Source organism: Dreissena polymorpha, chromosome 15 (assembly GCF_020536995.1).
Source record: "Dreissena polymorpha isolate Duluth1 chromosome 15, UMN_Dpol_1.0, whole genome shotgun sequence".
Lineage (NCBI taxonomy): Eukaryota > Metazoa > Mollusca > Bivalvia > Myida > Dreissenidae > Dreissena > Dreissena polymorpha.
This window is the reverse complement of record NC_068369.1, coordinates 15102483-15123641: the sequence shown is the minus strand read 5'-3', so window position 1 is coordinate 15123641 and position 21159 is coordinate 15102483. Positions and strand designations below refer to the sequence as shown.

The following is a 21159-nucleotide window of genomic DNA, read 5'->3' as shown; positions in this document are numbered from 1 at the left end:
TAAAGTGGACTATTGGTACATCTACTGCCGGAGATTTTATTGTACCGTCCATCCATTCAACACCTATCGGCTGTCAGTCCTCTACGAGTGATACAGCTGAAACGTGCCTGATTAAATGGGACATAAGCGCTCATGGGTCGTGTCCGTTTGGTACTGCAAAGGACGTTCCCAAACTGTGTGGTCTGTCAATTTTGGGGTTTACAAAATACGGATTGGAAAAATCTGGGATTGGGAAGTATATGATGTTAATTTTCAACGTCACCTTTAATGCTGAACTACAGACAAAAACCATGTTGACTAATGGCTTTAGTAGAGGGAAAATTAGGCTTCTGGGACAGAACCGTTTCCCAACCGTTTTCCATCCGTTTCCCATCCGTTTCCCATCCGTTTCCCATCCGTGTCCCAGGCAATTCTATATATAAATGTATAATATCTTTTTCAAGATATTATATATCCCCCAGGAAATTCTCTATATATATAAATGTATAATATCTTTTTCAAGATATTACATATTTCCGAAAAGTCAAGCTCGGGGCGGCATCCCATTCGCAAACGCGGCGGCTCGAGGACTTTTGACCACTACCATTATTCGTGCATTTTACAAAAATAAAAAAATAAAATAAAAATGACTTAAGTATTTTTTTTAATATATAAAATGGATGACAAAACGGTACAAGAATTGATTCAACGGCGTATTCAGCAAATTGAAAATCCACCACCAAAGGTGCATCTAAATAAATTTTTACAAGACTTAAAATTTACACAAAAATTATTTAATTGCAAAAAATGCAAAAGCCATACATTTGTTAAAAACAGTTGGATTTATGATGAACGTGTTATGGATTTAGTAGATTTTAAAAAGAATTAAGGTCCATTTCCAAACCCTCACTTGGGTATGAAAATGACTATTATAAATCTATTAGGTTTTTATTGTCAACCCATGAATTAAACAATTCGGGATATCCAAGCCACTTGACTAACGACATGTCCCCGCGTTTTCTAATAACTTTTTCTATTCTATATACTTCTTGACTTGTTTTTTGAAGTTCTTGTTCATAAAACGTACCCTGTATTTCCTCATCATTATAATCAGTGATTTTATACGTTGGCGGATCTGTATATTGAACTTGTGACACTGTAAACACCTCCTCAGTCCATCTAGGTGTATATCCTTTTTCAAATATTCCCTTTTTCTTAGTTATTCTTACCTTATCGCCGACTTCAAATATTGGCTTACCGTACTTTTGTGGGTGTTTGGAGTACAAATTTACCCAAACAACACTTTCATTTTTTTATCACTAGCATCATCAGGTGTCATTTTGATTGATGAATGCTTTGTGTTGTTATAGTCATTGACCATTTCATCTAAGACATCAACATATTTTTTGGTAGAGTTGGCTGAAAAGTATTTGAACATTTTTTCCTTCATTGTTCTGTTCCATCGCTCTACCACGGAACTTTTCTCTTCGTTTTCTGTGGAATACAACTTGACTCCCAACGCCATAACGTTTTTATTGTAGAACTCCTTTCCTTTATCGACCCACAACTTTTGAGGTTGTCTGTTTTTAAATATTTTGTTAAATGCTTTAGCAACCTCAACTCCGGTTTTACTCTTTAATGGAACAATCCATCCATATTTTGAAAATACATCAATAACTGTAAGCAAGTATTTTACACCATTATTAAACTTAGCAAAAGCTTGCATGTCAACTAAATCCGCAGCCCATATGTTATCAATGCCATGGGCAACGACTATTCTTTTTCTAAAACGTTTTACAACGGGTCTATGCAGTTCGACTGCGAGCTGATCAGACCATTTTATTTCTTTAGCCACGACTTTTTTTCCCATTATAACCCAACCCAAACTTTGCCTTGGTAGATATTATCGGCTTTATTATACTACGCTCAATTTTTTCACGGAGTGTTGGGTCTTTAATAGCATCCATTTGTTCAAGCATAATTTGATCAGCTACGTTTCTACCTGCTGTATCTGGAAAGTGTTGGTAAGCTAAATCATGAAGGTATGCGGCATTATCAACTCGATCAACTGGTTTACTCCAGTCTTTATATGCGCCAGTTGAAGTTAATCTCTCGTTTAAATTAGTTCCAGGTCCTGCAAAGTTCATTCCTGGAATATGCATTTCACCGGGAAATTTAGCCCACGGAAGCTTGACTTTACTCGTCACCTTATTCAACGTCGAAACCAAGTCTCCGCCAGTTTTAGTATGCATTTTTACAAACTGTGTTTTAACACAACCGCAAACGGAGCACTTTCCGCGAAGCATTGGTTTATTGTTCTTACTGACAACATTTTTTACATCAACCGTTTCAGTTTTGCTTTTGCACTTTACACAATACATTTTTTTATGAAAAAATAATTTATATTTAAAAATGGAAGTTACAGATCTTTCGTGGAATGATGATATTTCAAAAAGATGCAACAGTAGACTTTTACCGAGATCAATACGAGGTCTTATTATTGGTAAAAGCGGATGCGGAAAAACTATACTATTGTTAAACCTTTTACTACGACCAGGATGGTTAGACTACAACAACTTGCAAGTTTTTGGCAAGTCGCTATTTCAGCCGGAGTACAGAATTATTAAGAAAGCGTTTGAAGAAAAGCTGCCTTACGAAGAGATTCTGAAATTGTTTGCCGAACAAGACTATATAATAGAGAATGACGTTTCACCAGCTCTTTTAGTTGAATTAATTGCTAAAAGTTTAGATAAGCCAGCTGATATTGAATGTAAGTTTTTTGAAACGTCTGATGATGTACCTGATCCTAGAGACTTGAATAGCTCTAAAAAGAATTTAATGATTTTTGACGACCTTCAGTTGGAAAAACAAAACAAATGTGAAACTTATTACATAAGAGGACGCCACAGCAATGTAGACTGCTTTTATCTCGCACAAAACTACTTTAAACTTCCAAGACAAACAATACGTGAAAATGCAAACTTTATGTGTTTGTTTCCACAGGACATGAAAAATATTAATCACATCTACTACGATCACGTTTCAACTGATATGTCAAAAGAAGAATTTAGAAATTTTTGTAAAGTAGCCTGGGACCGTCCTCATGGATTTGCTGTTATAGATCTTACTAGTAAAAAAAATAATGGTAAGTATAGATCAGGATTTGACTATTTTTACATACCTCAATAATAAAAAAAAATATATATAAAATGGAACGAGTACTAGAACAAATGTTGGCGGAAATAAAACAAATTAGAATTAATACCAGTCCGAAAAATTCTTTTTACATTATATTGCAGGGTAATAGCTCAAGAATTTGTACTTCTTTAGGACCACCAATTCAACTAGATGTAGACAAAACATATGAAATGGCCTTAGTTAGTTTTGAGACCTACTATTCATTTCCAAATATAGACTCTTCAAACAATAACTTTCGCTATAGCCCTAACAACGGAAATGATTGGTATGATATAAATATTCCCGAAGGTTCATACGAATTGGAAGATATAGGCGATTACATTCAACGAATAATGAAGGAGAATAATCATTACAAATCTGCCACGGACGAGAACGATATAACCCTAGAGCCGAACGACAACACACTCAGAACAGTACTAAATATAGCAACAGATTATAAAATAGACTTTACACCAGCAAACTCTATAAGATCGGTATTGGGTTTTAATGCAGAAATATACTCATCAGGATATAATGAGGCAGAAAATATTGTCGAAATATTAAGTATTAGTAGCTTGAAAGTAACTAGTGATATAATTAGCTCATCATATGTTAACAATTCGACTGAAAACGTAATATACAGCTTTTTCCCTTCGGTTGGACCTGGGTATAAAATTATGGAAACACCAGCTAATTTGGTTTATTTACCTGTTAATTTGTCGACAATTTCGTCAATTGAGACAAAACTCATTGACCAGAACGGAAAACTTGAAAATATGCGTGGTGAAAATATTTTTATTAAATTTCATATAAAAGAAAAGTAAAAAAGTTTTTTTATATCATATATAAAATGAGTCGTTTCGTAAATGTACCAGTAAATATTAGCGAAGGTCAGAGAGAAAAAATCAAAAAAGCTATTCAATCAGGAGCTCCCGTGTCTATTCGCCTATCACACGAGGATTTATCTGGAGAACACGTGCTAGCCCTCACTCAAGCACAGATTAACAAAATGACAAAAGCTTACCAAAGTGGTAAAGGAGTGACGATTAAAATGTCAAAAACACAAATAGAACACAACAAAACAGTTGAAGGGGGATTTATTGGAGCTATTTTGCCGATGTTGGCTACCGCGGGTAAGTTTCTTATGTCAAGCGTTTTACCAGGACTTGCAACCGGTTTGCTAACCGGCGTTGGAGCCGCAGCCGGTAGTAAAGTTGTCGACAAAATTAGTGGATCGGGTGTTTTGTATTTAAAGAAAAACGGAAGCGGTTGTAAAGTAATACAAGCAGGTAAAGGATTGTATTTAGCTCCGTGGAAGAAAGGTAGTCCGTTAGGACAGGGGCTGTATCTTAAATCTGGAAAAGGAATGTACATGAGAGCAGGATCAGGATTGCTACTAGGACCGAATTCACCATTTAGCAGTATTCCAATACTAGGAATGCTTTTATAAAAAATATTCACATATATAAAAATGCAAAGATATAGTATGCCACCAATTCACAAATTTATTCACAAGCATAAACGACCAACACCAGCGTCAGTTAAATGGCTGCCACACGAGAATCTTGCACATCCTGCAAAACAACTGAATGGTAAATGGATTATTTCGATGCAGCAATCGCTCACTATTAAACCGAAAGAAGCACTTCCTATTAAATTAAAAATAGGTTTACGGCTAGTTCAAGGTGTTTGTTCGGTATCGCTCAAACAAAGTTTAAAGGAAAAGAGATGTAGTTTACATGATGGAATTATTGCTGAATCTGTTGACGACATAATTGTTACAATTCAAAACAACAACTTAGACGTTGCAGTTGATATTGTTGAAGGTGAATCTTTTTGCTTTGTTACACATCAGTCGCTTTAAAAAATATTTTTTTCAAATATAAAAATGGAGTACAAAGAGTCAAAATGTATTGCTAAATTATATCCATCTTTACCACCAGTTGCCGTTCCGTCGGCTCCTCCAGAACCGACTAGCGATGAAGGAACTGCTCAGTCATACAGGCTTCAAAAGATAAACGAAATTCAAAAAGAAATTGCCACAGAAAGAGACAAGCGTGCAAACTTGTCTAAAAAGTATCACAGAGGAGTGAGAGTTATAGCAGGAGTGGACAACGCTCTTGTTGTTTCTTCAATGGTGCTAGGTGCGGCGGGGATAGGAGTATTGAGCACAATCATTGCGGCACCAGTTGCAATAGCAATGGAGGGAGCTGCAATAGGTATAGGACTATTGTCTATCATTGGAGGTCAAACCAATAAAAAGCTATTAATAAAAGCTGAAAAACACGAAAAAATTAAAACACTTGCAGAAGCAAAATTAAACACAATAAGTGATCTTATATCAACGGCATTGGCAGACGATCAAATTTCCGATAAAGAATACTCACTGATTCTAAGTGAACTAAACAAATTCAATCAGATGAAAGAAGAAATAAGATCTAAAATAAGAGTAGGTATAGACGAGGAAACAAAACAGTCCCTTATTGCGAAAGGACGTGAAGATGCAATTTTGTTGTTTCAAAACACGTTAAGTAAATCGAAAGAAAAACAGACGAACACCTCTCAATCGACGTAATTTTTAACGTATAAAATTACGTCTCAATTCACGTCAAAAATTACGTTAAAAATCACGTCAAAAATTACGTCAAAAATTATGTCAAAAATTACGTCTCAAATTACGTCTAAAAACATTATTATTTCTATTTAAAAATGTCGTTTTTAAAGATAACAGATCCGGAAAAAAGGGACTCCATGGTGCATGAGTATCTTATGTTAAGAAATAAAATTCGTCAAGACTCTTTATCTGAAAAGCTAGGAGACATTGATCAACACATAGAACTAACAAAACTTTACAAACCTATCACCGATTCGCAAAGAGAGTTAAAAGAAGCAACGTCAAGTGCGATACAAGCACTGCCAGCAGCATTAGCAGCTACAACACCAAATGCCATTACTTTCCCTCAATACCCAAGCATACAAGCAGAAGAGGATAAAAGACCGAAAGAAACATTAATAGAACTAGGTTCAATAGCAACTGAATACTTGAGATCGATGGCAGGCAAACAATTAACCGATAAAACATTTGGACTGTATGATAAAGGTGGCGCTTTTTATATTGGAGATTCAGAGGTAAAACTATCTGGAGATGATATAATTGTTGGAGAAACAAAATATAATGGAACCCTAGGACTTTGGGAGCTAATAACATCGAAATATCCTGATTCCGATAAATATACTTCACAAGACATTGACTCCTACAAAACAATTTTACTAAACACCAATGCTATTGTGAATCCTGACACGGGAAAGGTTAAATCAAGTTCTGGAGAAAAGTACAGAAAAATTATTAAACCAATCTATGAAGCATATTTAAAACCTAAAAAGACACACAAAATAAGTTCATTATTCAAGAAGAAAGGAGAAGGAATAGCGTTAATGCCTTCTGATCCAAACAGACTCGTTGAAATGCTTACATTACGAGTTAATAGTTATAATGCAGGTAATACTGGAGTAAAAAATGAAAGCATAGACATAGCAGATGAACTGGTGAGACAAGCGGTAATAGACAAAGAATATTATAAAAAATTAATGTTACGTATTTAAAAAATGATTGTTAAACGCAGGTATAAAAAAAATACGTTATCGGCGGTTCTGGAATGTTTGATACCGTCTCAAATTTCTTTAAGCGAATGGTAGGATCAACGGCTGCGAAAACTGCTGCAAATGTCGCAAAAACGGTGGCATCAAAAGTGAGTAGCGCATCGAAAACAGAAATAGGTAAAACGGCTATCGAAGCCGGAAAGTCGGTTGTAAAAGAAGTTGGTTTAAAAGCTATTGATGTTGGAAAATATGTAGCTATAGCCAAAGCTAAAGCTTTGATTGATGGATATAATGCGCCAAAAACTCACGAAGTAACGCAAGAATCGAGGGATGCGTTAGCGTCTCTCGTAAATATGGGTTATATTAAAGAAACAAACATTAACAACTTGCTTGCGGGTTACGGCATCGGGGTGAAGAGAGGTACCGCAAGGGCAAACGCAATATCAATTCAAGATCTTGTAAAAAGGTTGAACACAGGATCCGGTCTTCGTCTGGCTTAAAAAAATTATTCTTTCTTATAAAAAGTAAGAATGTCGAGCGAAATATTAAATTTTACAGAAGCTATAACCGTTGATGAATCCATTGAAAAATATGAGTTTAAGGCGTATGAGTCTGTAAATGGTACGAATTTAAATTCACCGGGTACCATAAATATCGATATCGGGATGTATGATGTATTTGCTCATCCTGCGGAATCGTACCTACTCATTGAAGGTAAACTAACTAAAGCTAATGGGGATGCATACGCAAACGATGACGCAATAGCGTTAACAAACAATGGGCTTATGCATTTGTTTTCCAATATTACGTATAAGCTATCCGATCAACAAATAGAATCGTTGAATCATCCTGGACAGGCTACGACCATGATTGGAATGCTAAAGTATCCGGATGGTTTTTCAAAAGCGCAAGGACTCAATCAGCTTTGGACTAAAGATACGGCGACAACAGCTGCAGATAACGCAGGCTTTGCAATCAGGCAGGCATACCTTATTAAGAAGCCTAACCCCAAGGGAACATTTTCGTTCGTTGTTCCGCTGAAACACATTTTCGGCTTTTGTGATGACTATGACAAGATTGTGTATGGATTTAAACATACGCTCGCACTTGTTAGAAAAACTGACGACGATGCCATCTTTAGACACAATGACGAAGATGCGGGTAAAGTAAGCATTGATAAAGTGTCATGGTTTATGCCTCAGATTTTACCTGCAGATAGTGAAAAATTTCAACTGTACAAATCAATTGAATCAAAGGTAACAGTACCCGTTCCTTTTAGGTCTAGACATTGCGAAAGTATTACAGTGCCACAGTCTACATCGTTCAACTGGAGACTAAGTGTAAGAACACCAACCGAAAAACCGCGATACATTTTGGTAGGATTCCAAACTAATCGCAGAAATAATCAAACAGAAAATACATCGATATTCGATCATCGCGATCTTCATAACATGTACGTGACTGTTAACAATCAACGATACCCTGAGGCTGATTACAACTTATCTTTTCCAAACCAAAAATTCTCACGAGCTTACTATGAAGCGGCTAGATTTAGCGAAAAGTTTTATGGAATGGATCCGCTGGTAACACAGAGTAACATTACACCGATGGATTTCAAAGACCTGTTTCCTATTATGGTGTTTGATGTCAGCAAACAAAGTGAGCGGTTAAAATATGCATCGGTAGAAATGCAAATCCAGGCAACATTCCACCAGAATGTGCCAGCGGGAACAGAAGCGTACGCAGTTGTTATTTCCGACCAAATGATAAAATTTACCTCTGACGGATCTAAAATGTATATAGTAATGAAATAATAAAACAATAAATTAGCTTAAGTTTTTTTTTTTTATATAAAAAAAATGAAGTACACAAAGAAAGTATTAATTAAAATGCTAGAAAGTATTAACGTTCCTTCTACGACTAATCAAAGTATAATGGAGTTAATGTTGATTGCAAAGGAAAACGGACTAGATTGGAAACGAGAAGATGTTGTTATACCAGAACCTAGTGAAAAAAGACCGCGGGGCAGACCTATACAGTTTTCGCCTAATGTAATTGTTAAGTTAACGAATGTTGAAACTGGAGAGGAAACAACCTATAACTCAAAATACCAAGCAATAAAAGCGCTTGGTTGTAATATAAAAAAGAGAAACAACGGACAAGTGGTAAATGGAATGAGGTATGAGGTCATGTTTTTATAAGCAAAACACATGCTTATAAAAAAATTGAAATGATCTAAATATTTTTTTTTATATATATAAAATGAATAACAAAACTGTAAAAGAGTTGAAGAAAGCCGCAAAAGATCAGGGTCTGTGCGGATATGCGAAGCTCACAAAAGCTGAGTTGATAGCGAGGCTGAGCAGACACAACGATGAGGATTCGGGTGATGATGTATGGGAAAATGCAAGGGAGGATGCAAGGGATAATGATGTATGGGAAAATGCGAGGGAGGATACAAGGGCTGAACCAGCTAAAAAACCTACTATGATAAATAGGTTATTTAATTGGGCTGTTAAACCTGTAAAGACTGCTGTACAAAATAGCTATGATTGGGCTGTTAAACCTGTAAAGACAGCTGCAAAAAATAGCTATGATTGGATTATTACACATACACCAGAGCCTTTAAGAAAAGCAATAAGCGAAAAGGCTAATGCGTTTAAAGCAGAAGTCGAATCTATTTATAATAATTACTATAAGAAGCAGCAAAGAAGTGAAAGTGCCATTAAAATTAGTGAAAGTGCCATTAAAATTAGTGAAAGTGCCATAGTAATTAAAGAAAGTAAAACTGCACTTAAACGTTTTGCAAGGCAATATGTTATTGATGGGGTTGAAAAAACGGATGCTCCAACATTTTTAGATATTGTTAAACCTGAAGTTGTAAAGTTTATGAGCAAACATCGTCAAATAAAAATGAATCTAGTGCTAGTGTGTGAAATGGAGCGGCATTCTATGGAACATGAAACTGGTGTTATCGAAAAAATACCCTTTGTTTCAAAAACTGAAATAGTATTGGAGGGAACTGATGTTGCTGAATTATTTACCCAAATGGTAGATAGAATTTTGGAATCGTTTGCAAATTTTCAAATGAAGGGAAGCAATTGGAGGCTAAAGTCCGTCATTAGACTGGAAATTAACACCGGTACGTATAAGCCGTTAAAAGGTAAATCATACATTCCATTGCCGAAAGAGTTGGCTGCTAAAAAGGCAATTATTAACATAAAAAATGAAGATAACGAATGTTTCAAGTAGTGCATCGCGAGAGCATTAAATCCTATTGTAAAACATTCCGAAAGAATAACCGAAGAATTAAAGAAACACGCAAAGTCGTTAAATTGGGATGGTATTAAATTTCCAGTTGCAGTGGATGAAAATGTAATAAGTAAATTTGAAAGAAACAACAACTTGAACATCAATATATTCGGTTATGATTCTAAAGAAATGGATATTTTCCCACTAATAATAAGTAAAAACAAAAGTGAAAAGGCTATTGATTTATTGCTGATTTCAAATGGAAAAACAAAACATTATTGCTTAATTAAACATTTTAACAAATTAGCTTCAGGACGAACTGAAACCAGTCACAATAAAATGTATTATTGTAAAAGGTGCTTAACAGGTTATCGAACAGTTGAGGGTCTTCAAAAACACAATGAATATTGTTCATTACACGGCGCACAAAAAATAGTGATGCCAGCAGATGGAGCCACAGAGTATTTCAAGCATAACTGTAGATCAATGAGGGTTCCGTTTGTAATATATGCAGACTTCGAATCGTTTATCGAGCCTATTAGTTCTTGTAATCCGAATCCTGCGACGTCGTTTACACACAAGTTCCAAAAGCATACGCCTAGCGCGTTTTGCTATCACGTGGTATGCTCTGATGGCTCATTGTATAGTCGAGAGCCTGTTGTGTATTCAGCTAAGAATCAAACAGATGATGTCGCGCAATTATTTGTTAACTCTGTTGAACAAACCACTAAGGATATTTACAACAAATTTAAATTTTCCGCGGAAAAAATATTCACAAAAGATGATCAAGCTAAATACGATGCTGCAACCACATGTTGTATATGCGAAGGTGACAAAGGCAAGTTTAGGTTAGAAGACAACACTGATAGCTATACAAAGGTTCGCAATCATTGTCACTTGACTGGAAAGTTTAGAGGAGCGGCACATTCAAAGTGTAATTTAGGGTATAAAATCCCTAAATTTATTCCAGTATTACTACACAATCTTTCTGGATATGACTGTCATCTATTTATTAAAAAGTTAAGTATTGGAGGAAAAATTAGCTGCATTCCAAATAACGAGGAAAAGTATATTTCGTTCAGTAAAAGGGTTGTTTTTGACACGTATACAAACAAAAAAGGACGGAAAAAGCCTATTTATCGTGATATTAGGTTTATCGATACCTATAGGTTTATGCAATTTAGTTTGGATTCTTTATCAGGAAATCTTACCGATGATCAGTTTCATGAATTGGGTAAGATCTATAGCGGTAATGAGTTTACACTCTTGAAACAAAAGGGCATCTTTCCATATGATTATGTGAGCTCTGTTGAAAAACTCGAAGAAACGTCATTACCCCCAAAGGAAGCATTCTACTCAAATCTCTCGGGTAAGGCTATTAGTAATGATGAATATGAATTTGCTAACAAGGTATGGAAGGCTTTTAACTGTAAATCAATAAGAGACTACCTTGAACTCTACATAAAAAGCGATGTCTTGCTGCTAGCCGACGTTTTCGAAAACTTCAGAGATGCCAGCAATAAATACTATAAACTAGATCCGGCATGGTATTATACAGCGCCTGGACTATCTATGGATGCGTGTCTTAAGTTGACAAAGGTAAAACTTGAGCTTATAAACGAATATGACGTGTTGCTAATGTTAAAGCAAGGTATTCGAGGTGGGGTTAGTACAATTTCAACGCGTTTTGGTATTGGAAACAATAAGTATATGGGTAATGATTATGATGAAAGCAAAGACTCATCGTTTATCATTTATCTGGATGCTAACAATCTCTACGGAAGCGCGATGAGTAAGCCACTTCCAACCGGGGGGTTTAAGTGGATGAATGAAAATGAGCTTAACGATTGGAAAAACATTTCATGCACAGAAGGACAGGGGTGTATTTTAGAAGTTGACTTGGAATATCCTGATGAATTACATAATCTTCATAATGACTATCCATTAGCCCCTGAAAACATTATACCTAAGGGATCAAAAGTTAAAAAGCTTATTCCAAACTTGAAAAACAAAACCAAGTATGTAGTACATTATGAAAACTTACAGCAGTATGAAAAGCTAGGGCTCAGAGTTACCAAAATTCACAAAGGAATTAGGTTTAATGAAAGCCCTTGGTTAAAAACATATATCGACTTGAACACTAAATTGCGAACAGCTGCAGCTAACAACTTTGAAAAAGACTTCTTCAAGTTGATGAACAACAGTGTGTTTGGAAAAACAATGGAGAACATCGAAAATCGTGTTGATATCCGATTGGTTAATAATAATACACAGGCGGAAAAGCTCATTGCAATGGTTAATTTTGACCGCTTGACTATATTTGATGAAAATTTAATAGCAGTACATATGAGAAAAACCAAGTTATGTTATAACAAACCCATTTATCTCGGAATGTCTATTCTAGACTTGAGCAAGACAATCATGTATGAGTTTCACTATAATTACATCAAGGCTAAATATGGACAAATGGCAAAGCTATTGTTTACCGACACAGACAGTCTTGTCTACGAAATTAAAACTAAAGATTTTTATGCAGACATTTCAAACGATGTTGAAAGACTGTTTGATACAAGCGATTATCCAAAAGATCACCCCTCAGGAATTAAAACGGGTGTGAACAAAAAGGTTATCGGAATGTTTAAAGATGAGGCAGCTGGAAAACAAATAGAGGTATTTGTTGGACTCCGAGCTAAACTGTATTCTTGTAAAATGTATGAAGGAAAGGAAAACAAAAAGTGTAAGGGGGTAAAAAAGAGCGTTATCGAAAACACCATTACGCACAACGATTATAAAAACACGCTGTTTTCTTGTCAAAAAGTGCTAAGACCAATGAACGTTATCAGATCATACGCTCATGAAATATATACTGAAACGGTCAATAAGGTAGCTCTTAGCGCAAATGATGATAAGCGTGTTATACTAAAAGACGGTATTCATACAATGGCTTATGGACATAACCTCCTAAGAAAAAAACAAAATGAGCAATAATCTCACAGACAATCAAAAAATAATAATAAAAAAGTTTAAGAGCGTGGGTGGGCGTGTTGTCCCCAACATCCCCATATACAGCACGTTCTCAAGCACATCACAACTTATTGATGTCGCAAAGCAACTAAAAAGCTTAAACGTTAGAGTAAGGTATGTGCGCGACAATTATCCCAATATGCCGGGAACACACTGGGCGGCATGAATCAAAAACGGTCATAAAAACAAAACATTAATAGCACTATATAAAATGAGTTTTAATACCGAAAAGTATATTAATGTTGAAGGAGTTGTCTTACCAAACGAACCTCTATCCAATTTCCAGTTAATAGATGCCGCTAAAAAGTTAAAAATTAAACACTTTAGGGGTGTCTATGTTCGCGATGAACTTCCGAAAAGCCCTAAAAAGGAAGAGTGTGGAATTCTAAATCTATGCGACTCGCGAGGAAATGGTACACACTGGACTGCATGGATCAAAAACGGTCATGAAAAACTGTACTTTGACAGTTATGGGTTAGCACCGCCTGTTGAACTCGTCAGCTATATAAGGAATCCTGTGTATTATAATAGCGAAAGAGTACAAACGGATGGTGAGGTATTTTGTGGTCACCTATGTCTTTACATTCTTAAACAATGTGAGAGCGTAAGCTTACAACATGTGATAAACTCATTGTATTAAAAAAAAATGTGTATATAAAAATGTCTGTAAACATATTTGGTAAAACAAACGCAGGATCGTCGCAAAGAGTGATTTCAGGAGGGGTTACATTATCACAGGCCATTAATACGTTCTTAAGGCGAGATGGTAAAAATGCCGCTGACGCAAATATTAATATGGATTCTCACAATATAATCAATGTATTGGATCCTATGAATGCTCAGGATGCTGCAACAAAAAATTATGTTGATACTCGCGCTGTTTCAAAGACTGGAGATACTATGACTGGTACTTTAGACATGAATGGTCGCGCTATAACTAATTTATTGGATCCTTCTGCAGCTCAAGGCGCTGCAACTAAAAGTTATGTTGATAAGCAAGATAGTGCTCAAATCATAACTTTAAATTCTTATGTTGATACTCATGCTGTTTCAAAGTCTGGAGATACTATGACTGGTGATTTAAACATGGGTGGTAGGATGGTTAAAGGATTACCTGTTCATTATCCTCCAACCACGTACTTAGGATCTGAAGCATCTAGTTGGTCTCAAGTTACTCAGTTAGTAAATGCTGAAGTTCAAAATGCTATTAAAATAACAAAGGAACTCATTACAAAGGAACTCATTACAAATACACCTAAAAAAAGTTATTCGGGTTATGTTCCAATTTTGGAGGAGAATATTAGTAGAACTGGATTTGTAACAACTGCAAGTGCAGTGACTACTGGTAACTTTCAAGCATACGGCGCATTTAATAGTCTTAATGCCGATGGATCTAATGGAAGCTGGGCCACACCTGCAAAAAAGGGATGGCTGCAAATTAAATGTCCTGAAGCCGTTACCATTTGGAGAGTGGCGCTCAAAGCTCGAGCTATTGATGGTAAAAATATAACTGAATGGAATTTTTCTGGAAGCAATGATGGAAAAACATTTGAACCACTGTTGACATCTACGACTAAGTTGTTTGGCTCTGCTAATGCTCCTTTGTTTTTCGATATTTCAACTACTACAGCATACCTGTATTATAGACTCGCTATACAAGCAAGTACTGGAGCCGGAGATCTTGGAGTTCAAGTTATGCAGTTGTATGTTTTATCAACGTGATTTATAAGTATCAAACTCTAATATAAAACATGAGATTTTATCCGTTTTTTCTAGAATGTAGTAAGCGTGAAACTGATAAGGAAAATAAGAGGTATTTGGAGCTTCTAGGGTTCGGAAAATGTGGTATGATTATTATCAAAGACGATGGAACGTCTACCTTATTAAAATTCAATAAAACGTTTAAAATACCAAAAACATACAGCGTCCAACTGCATGATGAACTTAATCAAATGCTCTGGACTAAAAACGATGAGTTTGAAAAGATGGAAGCAACCATTAAAGAGTCAATGAAACAGTGGGTGAACGTTAAAAAACGGAATCAACTTAGGTTGATTGACAAATACGTGTTAAACTTAGAGTGTGATATAAAGGAGAAAAAATATCGCAAAGGTGCTATTACCACGGCATTCTTACTCGGAATGATCAAACCAAACGACATTGTTTACCAAGACTTTGAAATTTAACATATAAACGAAATATTTTTCAAAGGCCTTCACGAATAATGGTAGTGGTCAAAAGTCCTCGAGCCGCCGCGTTTGCGAATGGGATGCCGCCCCGAGCTTGACTTTTCGGAAATATGTAATATCTTGAAAAAGATATTATACATTTATATATATAGAGAATTTCCTGGGGGATATATAATATCTTGAAAAAGATATTATACATTTATATATAGAATTGCCTGGGACACGGATGGGAAACGGATGGGAAACGGATGGGAAACGGATGGAAAACGGTTGGGAAACGGTTCTGTCCCAGAAGCCTAATTTTCCCTCTACTGGCTTTAAAATAATAATATCGTCGTATGTTAATCTTCAATCCTCAATTATGATTGCAACCTTTGCACCACTGAAGAGCGTTCACGAATTGTGGAATGGATACAAAATCCCTAACATGCGGGTATGTGTAAATTATTTAAACCCAAAACTATCTCTCTACGAAACCATCAATGACGCAAATGCGTAGTGCAATAAAACACATACGTTTAACGACTGACATTCATTAAAGTACCTATAACAACCATTATTCGGAAATATTACATATTTGTATGACATTCCAAATCCCTTTATCAAGTGTGTTTCAAAATAACATGTTTTGTTTTTGTTATACCTTACACATAAATACTTAATTAGCATAAGAACTTATGTTTTTATAGGTAATGACAACACATTCAGGTTCTGATGCCAAAGAAACAATCCGTATAGTATATGATCATGGTGTCGATACGTCATTACTTTCTAAGGAAACTTCAGGCGGAAACAAGTAAGTCTATATTATTATATATGGAATTTAATCATAGCTGCATGTCGTCTTCATTATAAAATAATGAGCTTGTTTATTGTTGTCATATATTTGTAATTGCATCACTCCAATATGGTTGATCATCTAATGAATATCCCTCTGTAATTTATTTCAGATTAATTGTTTAATTTGAATAGCACATAAAACGGATGGAATACAATTTTATATTTTCAATTGTCGCGTAGCTAATAAATTTCATAAAAAATTGGGATACACGTGTTTGCAAAAACATAAACTTTATATTCGCCAACTTTTTATTTAGCGACATAATTGAAAACTTTTGATGACTCACGATTTTAAAAACTCGTCGAATAAAACAAACTATCATCTTCCTTATATTTAATATTATTTCAAAACGATCGGTAACTATTATACATTTTAAATTGGAATTTTAATATGGTTTACCACGAACGAGTGTTTAAATGTTTTGATAGTAAACGGATCTTGAAGCATTGCGAAACCGTTCACGTTTAAGCTATTTCTTACCCTGCACTGCTAAATGATCAGTCAAAATGATATCAACATTAAATACAATCGTATGTCTATATATGTTTCTCAAAACATACATTTTACGTCCGTATTTCATGATTGGATTTGGTTGCCTTTTATGCATGTTCATTTACCATGTTAGAAGTGCAGTGTCTGAGTCAATTATAAATAAAAACTTAAACAATATGCGTACATAATTAACAACTGTTTGCAATACTGTGTGGTGGTGCTTAGTGGAACCTTACACGTAATTTAAATGTTGATATCTTCTATGCATTTAGAATTGTGTTCCCGGTGGAAGAAACAGGCGAATTCCTGGTTTTTAAAAGTAGAAAACATGTCGTAGAGGTTTGTAGTTCTGTGTTTGTTTTTTCAAAACATCATGTTTGTAATGGTTAATAGATTGATTGTACATTATCATGTCACACAGAACATTCATTAAAACAAATGTGTGACTTTTCCTTATCACTACATGTAGCATTTTTAAAATTAAGCATATATTAATATATTGTGAAATATAATCGTTTTTACTTGTCATATCATGAAAAAAGATACATAGTCATTTTTAAAAAAATCAACCGCACTACAAATAACTTATTAGCGGTATAGATATATCTCTTTTAGTGATTATATTATATTTTTTTGCACAGTTTGAACACAAAATAAACCGTCCAAACGCGATACAACAAATTGCCAATTAGGATACGGAGTTGTTCGTAATAATCGCATTTTTCGTAGTATCCCAGTTTTCAGATTTTGGATAATATGCCGTAGTATTACTACTCATGTGTGGTGAAACATATTTTGCATTATTATTAAATTAATATCTTTGAATTTATAACATCTACATGCGATTTGTATTTTGATTAAATTTTTATGTTTATTTGCTATTTATATACTTTTGAAACTGCATAATATACATTTATGTTGAATAAACATACATATAATATACGGTTCTACTGCAGTCATACTGATCAATTGTTTTTTGTCGTCAGCCCATGGTAATAACATATTTCTAGTATTTAATTATTAGGCTATATGTCAACACTCCATTTACAATCAAATATAGTAGACAAACACATTCAACTGCATCTTTTTTAATTAAATACATCGGGAACTCGGCTGTAACCGGCAACCTTACGTATGTCATTTTTTTGTCGCGGATCGTTGTATCATGTTTCGAAAGAAGTTGAACACTGTTATCAATGGTATTAAACTTCTATGATAATAAGCTCGTTAACAATTGTATAGGTCCATATTCAAACGGAAAATTGTTCAAAAGGCGTATGTGCGTGCGGAATTATCATTCGAAATGGCAATGAAATCTACATGAACAACATCTGCAATGGAATTACTCGCCAGGGCTTCATTTACATTGGACATGGTGAAGATGGAATACTTGATAAAGAATACAAATTTGACAAATATGCAATTGTCAATGATTACTTCACTTACTGGCCTAACAAGGTAAAATAAAAATAAAAATACAAAGGATAACAATTCTAATTACAATAACAATACAATTATTTATATATAAAATAACAATACAATAATTATATATGTTGTAAAAATATTATTATTATTATTATTATTTTTTTTTTTTTATTATTATTATTATTATTTTTATTATTAATATTATAATAATAATAATTATTATTATTATTATTATTATTATTATTATTATTAGTAGTAGTAGTAGTAGTAGTAGTAGTAGTAGTAGTAGTAGTAGTAGTAATGTAGTAGTAGTAGTAGTAGTATTTTTATATTTTTATTATTATTATTATTTTCTTTTTATAATAATAAAAATAATAATATGTTGTATTTTCATTCAGTATTGGATACCAGGAATAACCCCAGAACAGTTCGAAATCCGTGAAAGCTACGAGATAAGCTTGCAAAATGGAGTTCTCATAAGCATCACTCGGCATTTTGATACAAACTCTTTAGAACTTCTGATTAAAAGCAAACCCTATGTTGAGTCCTTTGATGAACTTGATGGAATTGTTTCGTTCGGATACAAACTATTCCGACACAGAGGAGGATCATCCGCTGCCGATTATCGTGGATATGTAAACAGTTGGAGGTTCGTAATATTCACTTGCAAAATACCAGCATGTACACGATCCTTAAACATATATTAATAACTAATAAAGATATGTTACTTGCAATTGTATATGTTTGACATAGAGGCATAAATCTCCATTACAAATATTTATATGAACATGCTGTTATGTAAGCTCCTTGTGTTTAAATCTTTAATCGCTACTAGTGTTTTGTTTTTGGTATCAAACTGGTTTTCATACACTTTTATAAAATGTCAAAACAAAAGTTCGGCAAATATCGTTTTCCTCAAGAGGTATTGTTAATTTGACAAACAATAGTTATTATTTTGTTCTGAAGAATATTATAATAATATGCCGCAATGTTATATAATAAAATGAATATAACACTAGTATTAATTCAGTCTAGTTGGTTGTGTACTGTTGCATCGCACTCGTGGCTGCGACTCTCGTGTGATATGACTTAACAGAACCAACTCGATTGATAAAATTTCTCAGAAAACTATGCTAGTGAATAATTCAATATTTATCACTAATTTGCGAAGTTAAAGTTTTGCATTTAATCTACTATATATCGGAAAGAACATACGTCTTAATATGATTATAACAATTGACCTCTAAACGATGTTAATCAGTGGATTTTGTCAATATGAACAAATAAATGCCCCAACTAAGTGTTTTTGCCTGATCACATTTATGACACCTTTGCATTTCCATGTTTGAGAGAATGAAGTTTAATCAAATGCTGAAATGAATCTTTGTAAGTTAAATCGAATTAAGTTATGCCCCTGTTGTTCGTTACTTACAATGCTTGTTTTCAATTAATGTAAAACATAGTTCAAAGGCTTTGGAATTACACATAATACTCTATACTTTTCACATTTCCGTGTCAGAGTACCAACTAATGAGAGTCTTCGAAACCCAACTAATCACATGGTATTCGGCGTAAGTGAAACTGTGTACCAATGCCATTGTCCAAAAGGCAATGAATCGGCGTTGGCCGACGATATTCGGCCTACTTATTCGACGAACTACCGCAACGTACCCCACGACAACTACCCAGCCTACGAGACAGATCACGTTCTTGGAGCTATTATGTGTTCTTTGCAAGAGCCTTGCCAAGTTCAAGTGGAAGGCCAGAAATGGCCTAATGCGACTTTTGTAACGGCTGTTATAGTCTCCAACGTTACCATCACACATACTAACACGCATTTGATGTGTTCATTTCATCCGGTTGCAGGAAAGAAACACCGAGTTCAATGGTGAGTGTGTGTATGTAAAAAGACAAGTTCATACATTGTGTTAATTGAGCGTTATATTGTTTGCGAATAACGACTAACATACGTGCATGTAATGGAGAGTTTGATTCTTCCTATATTGCAAACGATTATCTAGATGATAAACTATATGATCCAAGGGTTTTCAGTAAAAAAAAACAGACGTAGTTGATATGTGTTTTGGTTGCATTTTACCGTGCTTATGGAAGTTGGTGTACTGGTTATATTGTCTTTATACAACTATTGAGTAGTAAGATCGCACTGTTTGTAGAATTAAATGTGGGGTTTGGAGCTCCATTAAACCGGTTTTAGCCCAGTGTGTTTTTGCATAAACCGTTCCAAATCGATGGTGTACATTTTGTAAATGTGTTAATTTATTGACTACCTCTGGGCATAGTGTAAAGTTTGGAGCTCAATATAACCCCAATACTTCGATTAGACCGTTCCAAAGAGGTGACAACTATGTTTACTCAATTGTGTGTGTTTGTTTTGTACATGTTTATTTAATGTGTCATACAAAAGCACCGTGTGATATAATTCGGTTTTTGTTGTGCTGGTGCAGCTGAAGGCTAAATTTGTGTATATATGTTTTAAAGTTCCGTAGAACCATATATGAATAATAAAGTATTATTTTATATTAAGTGTCTAATAAACATTCCCATATGAACATTCTATGTTGAAGGTATTCCGAAGAGACAATACTCCTGAATCGTACAGTTAACGCGACTTCTACAGTGTTTGCCCCCAAAGATATAGTCCCTACATCTGGGTCAGAATGCAAACTTGACAAAGAGGTAAATTTGTGGGCTCAATTGATAAAAGTGGATCAACTCAATATAGTATATGTTTGAATGAAATTATTTGATTAAGACAAATTGAAATTATATTAATCCTTATGTGTTAGGTTTGGACATCGCTTAAAGTTTATTAAGTAAGTAGTTTAATGATAACATTGTAGATTCGGTGTGCCGTTACTGTATTTGAACCAAATGGCGTAAACCAATCTGGACCAGCCTCGTTTAGTGAGCCGGTTTATTTAATCCGAGACGGAATGCTAAAGGTAACATACTATGAAAGCAACACTCAATAATTGTGTTTACTGATTGGACATTTACATTAAAAGTGTGTGTCCCTAAAAACAATGTTTTTGCTAATAATTGTATTATTGTAAATTATAATAACACCAGTATACCATGTAATCGTTTGATAAGTTGCACTGTAAAGTATTTAATACATATTGTAGTATATATGTTTTATTTGAATACAGTCTATGGTTC

At 34.5% G+C, this 21159-nt stretch overlaps 1 protein-coding gene across 1 annotated transcript; it reads left to right on the top strand.

The window, feature by feature from the left end:
- The first annotated feature begins 17805 nt into the window (after window positions 1–17805).
- LOC127859569 (uncharacterized) lies at window positions 17806–20077 on the top strand. Its single transcript, XM_052397066.1, has 3 exons — window positions 17806–18012; window positions 18378–18628; window positions 19499–20077. The coding sequence occupies exons 1-3, from the start codon at window positions 17875–17877 to the stop codon at window positions 19869–19871; spliced, it is 762 nt and encodes a 253-aa protein (XP_052253026.1). The 5' UTR covers window positions 17806–17874; the 3' UTR covers window positions 19872–20077.
- Window positions 20078–21159: the final 1082 nt, after the last annotated feature.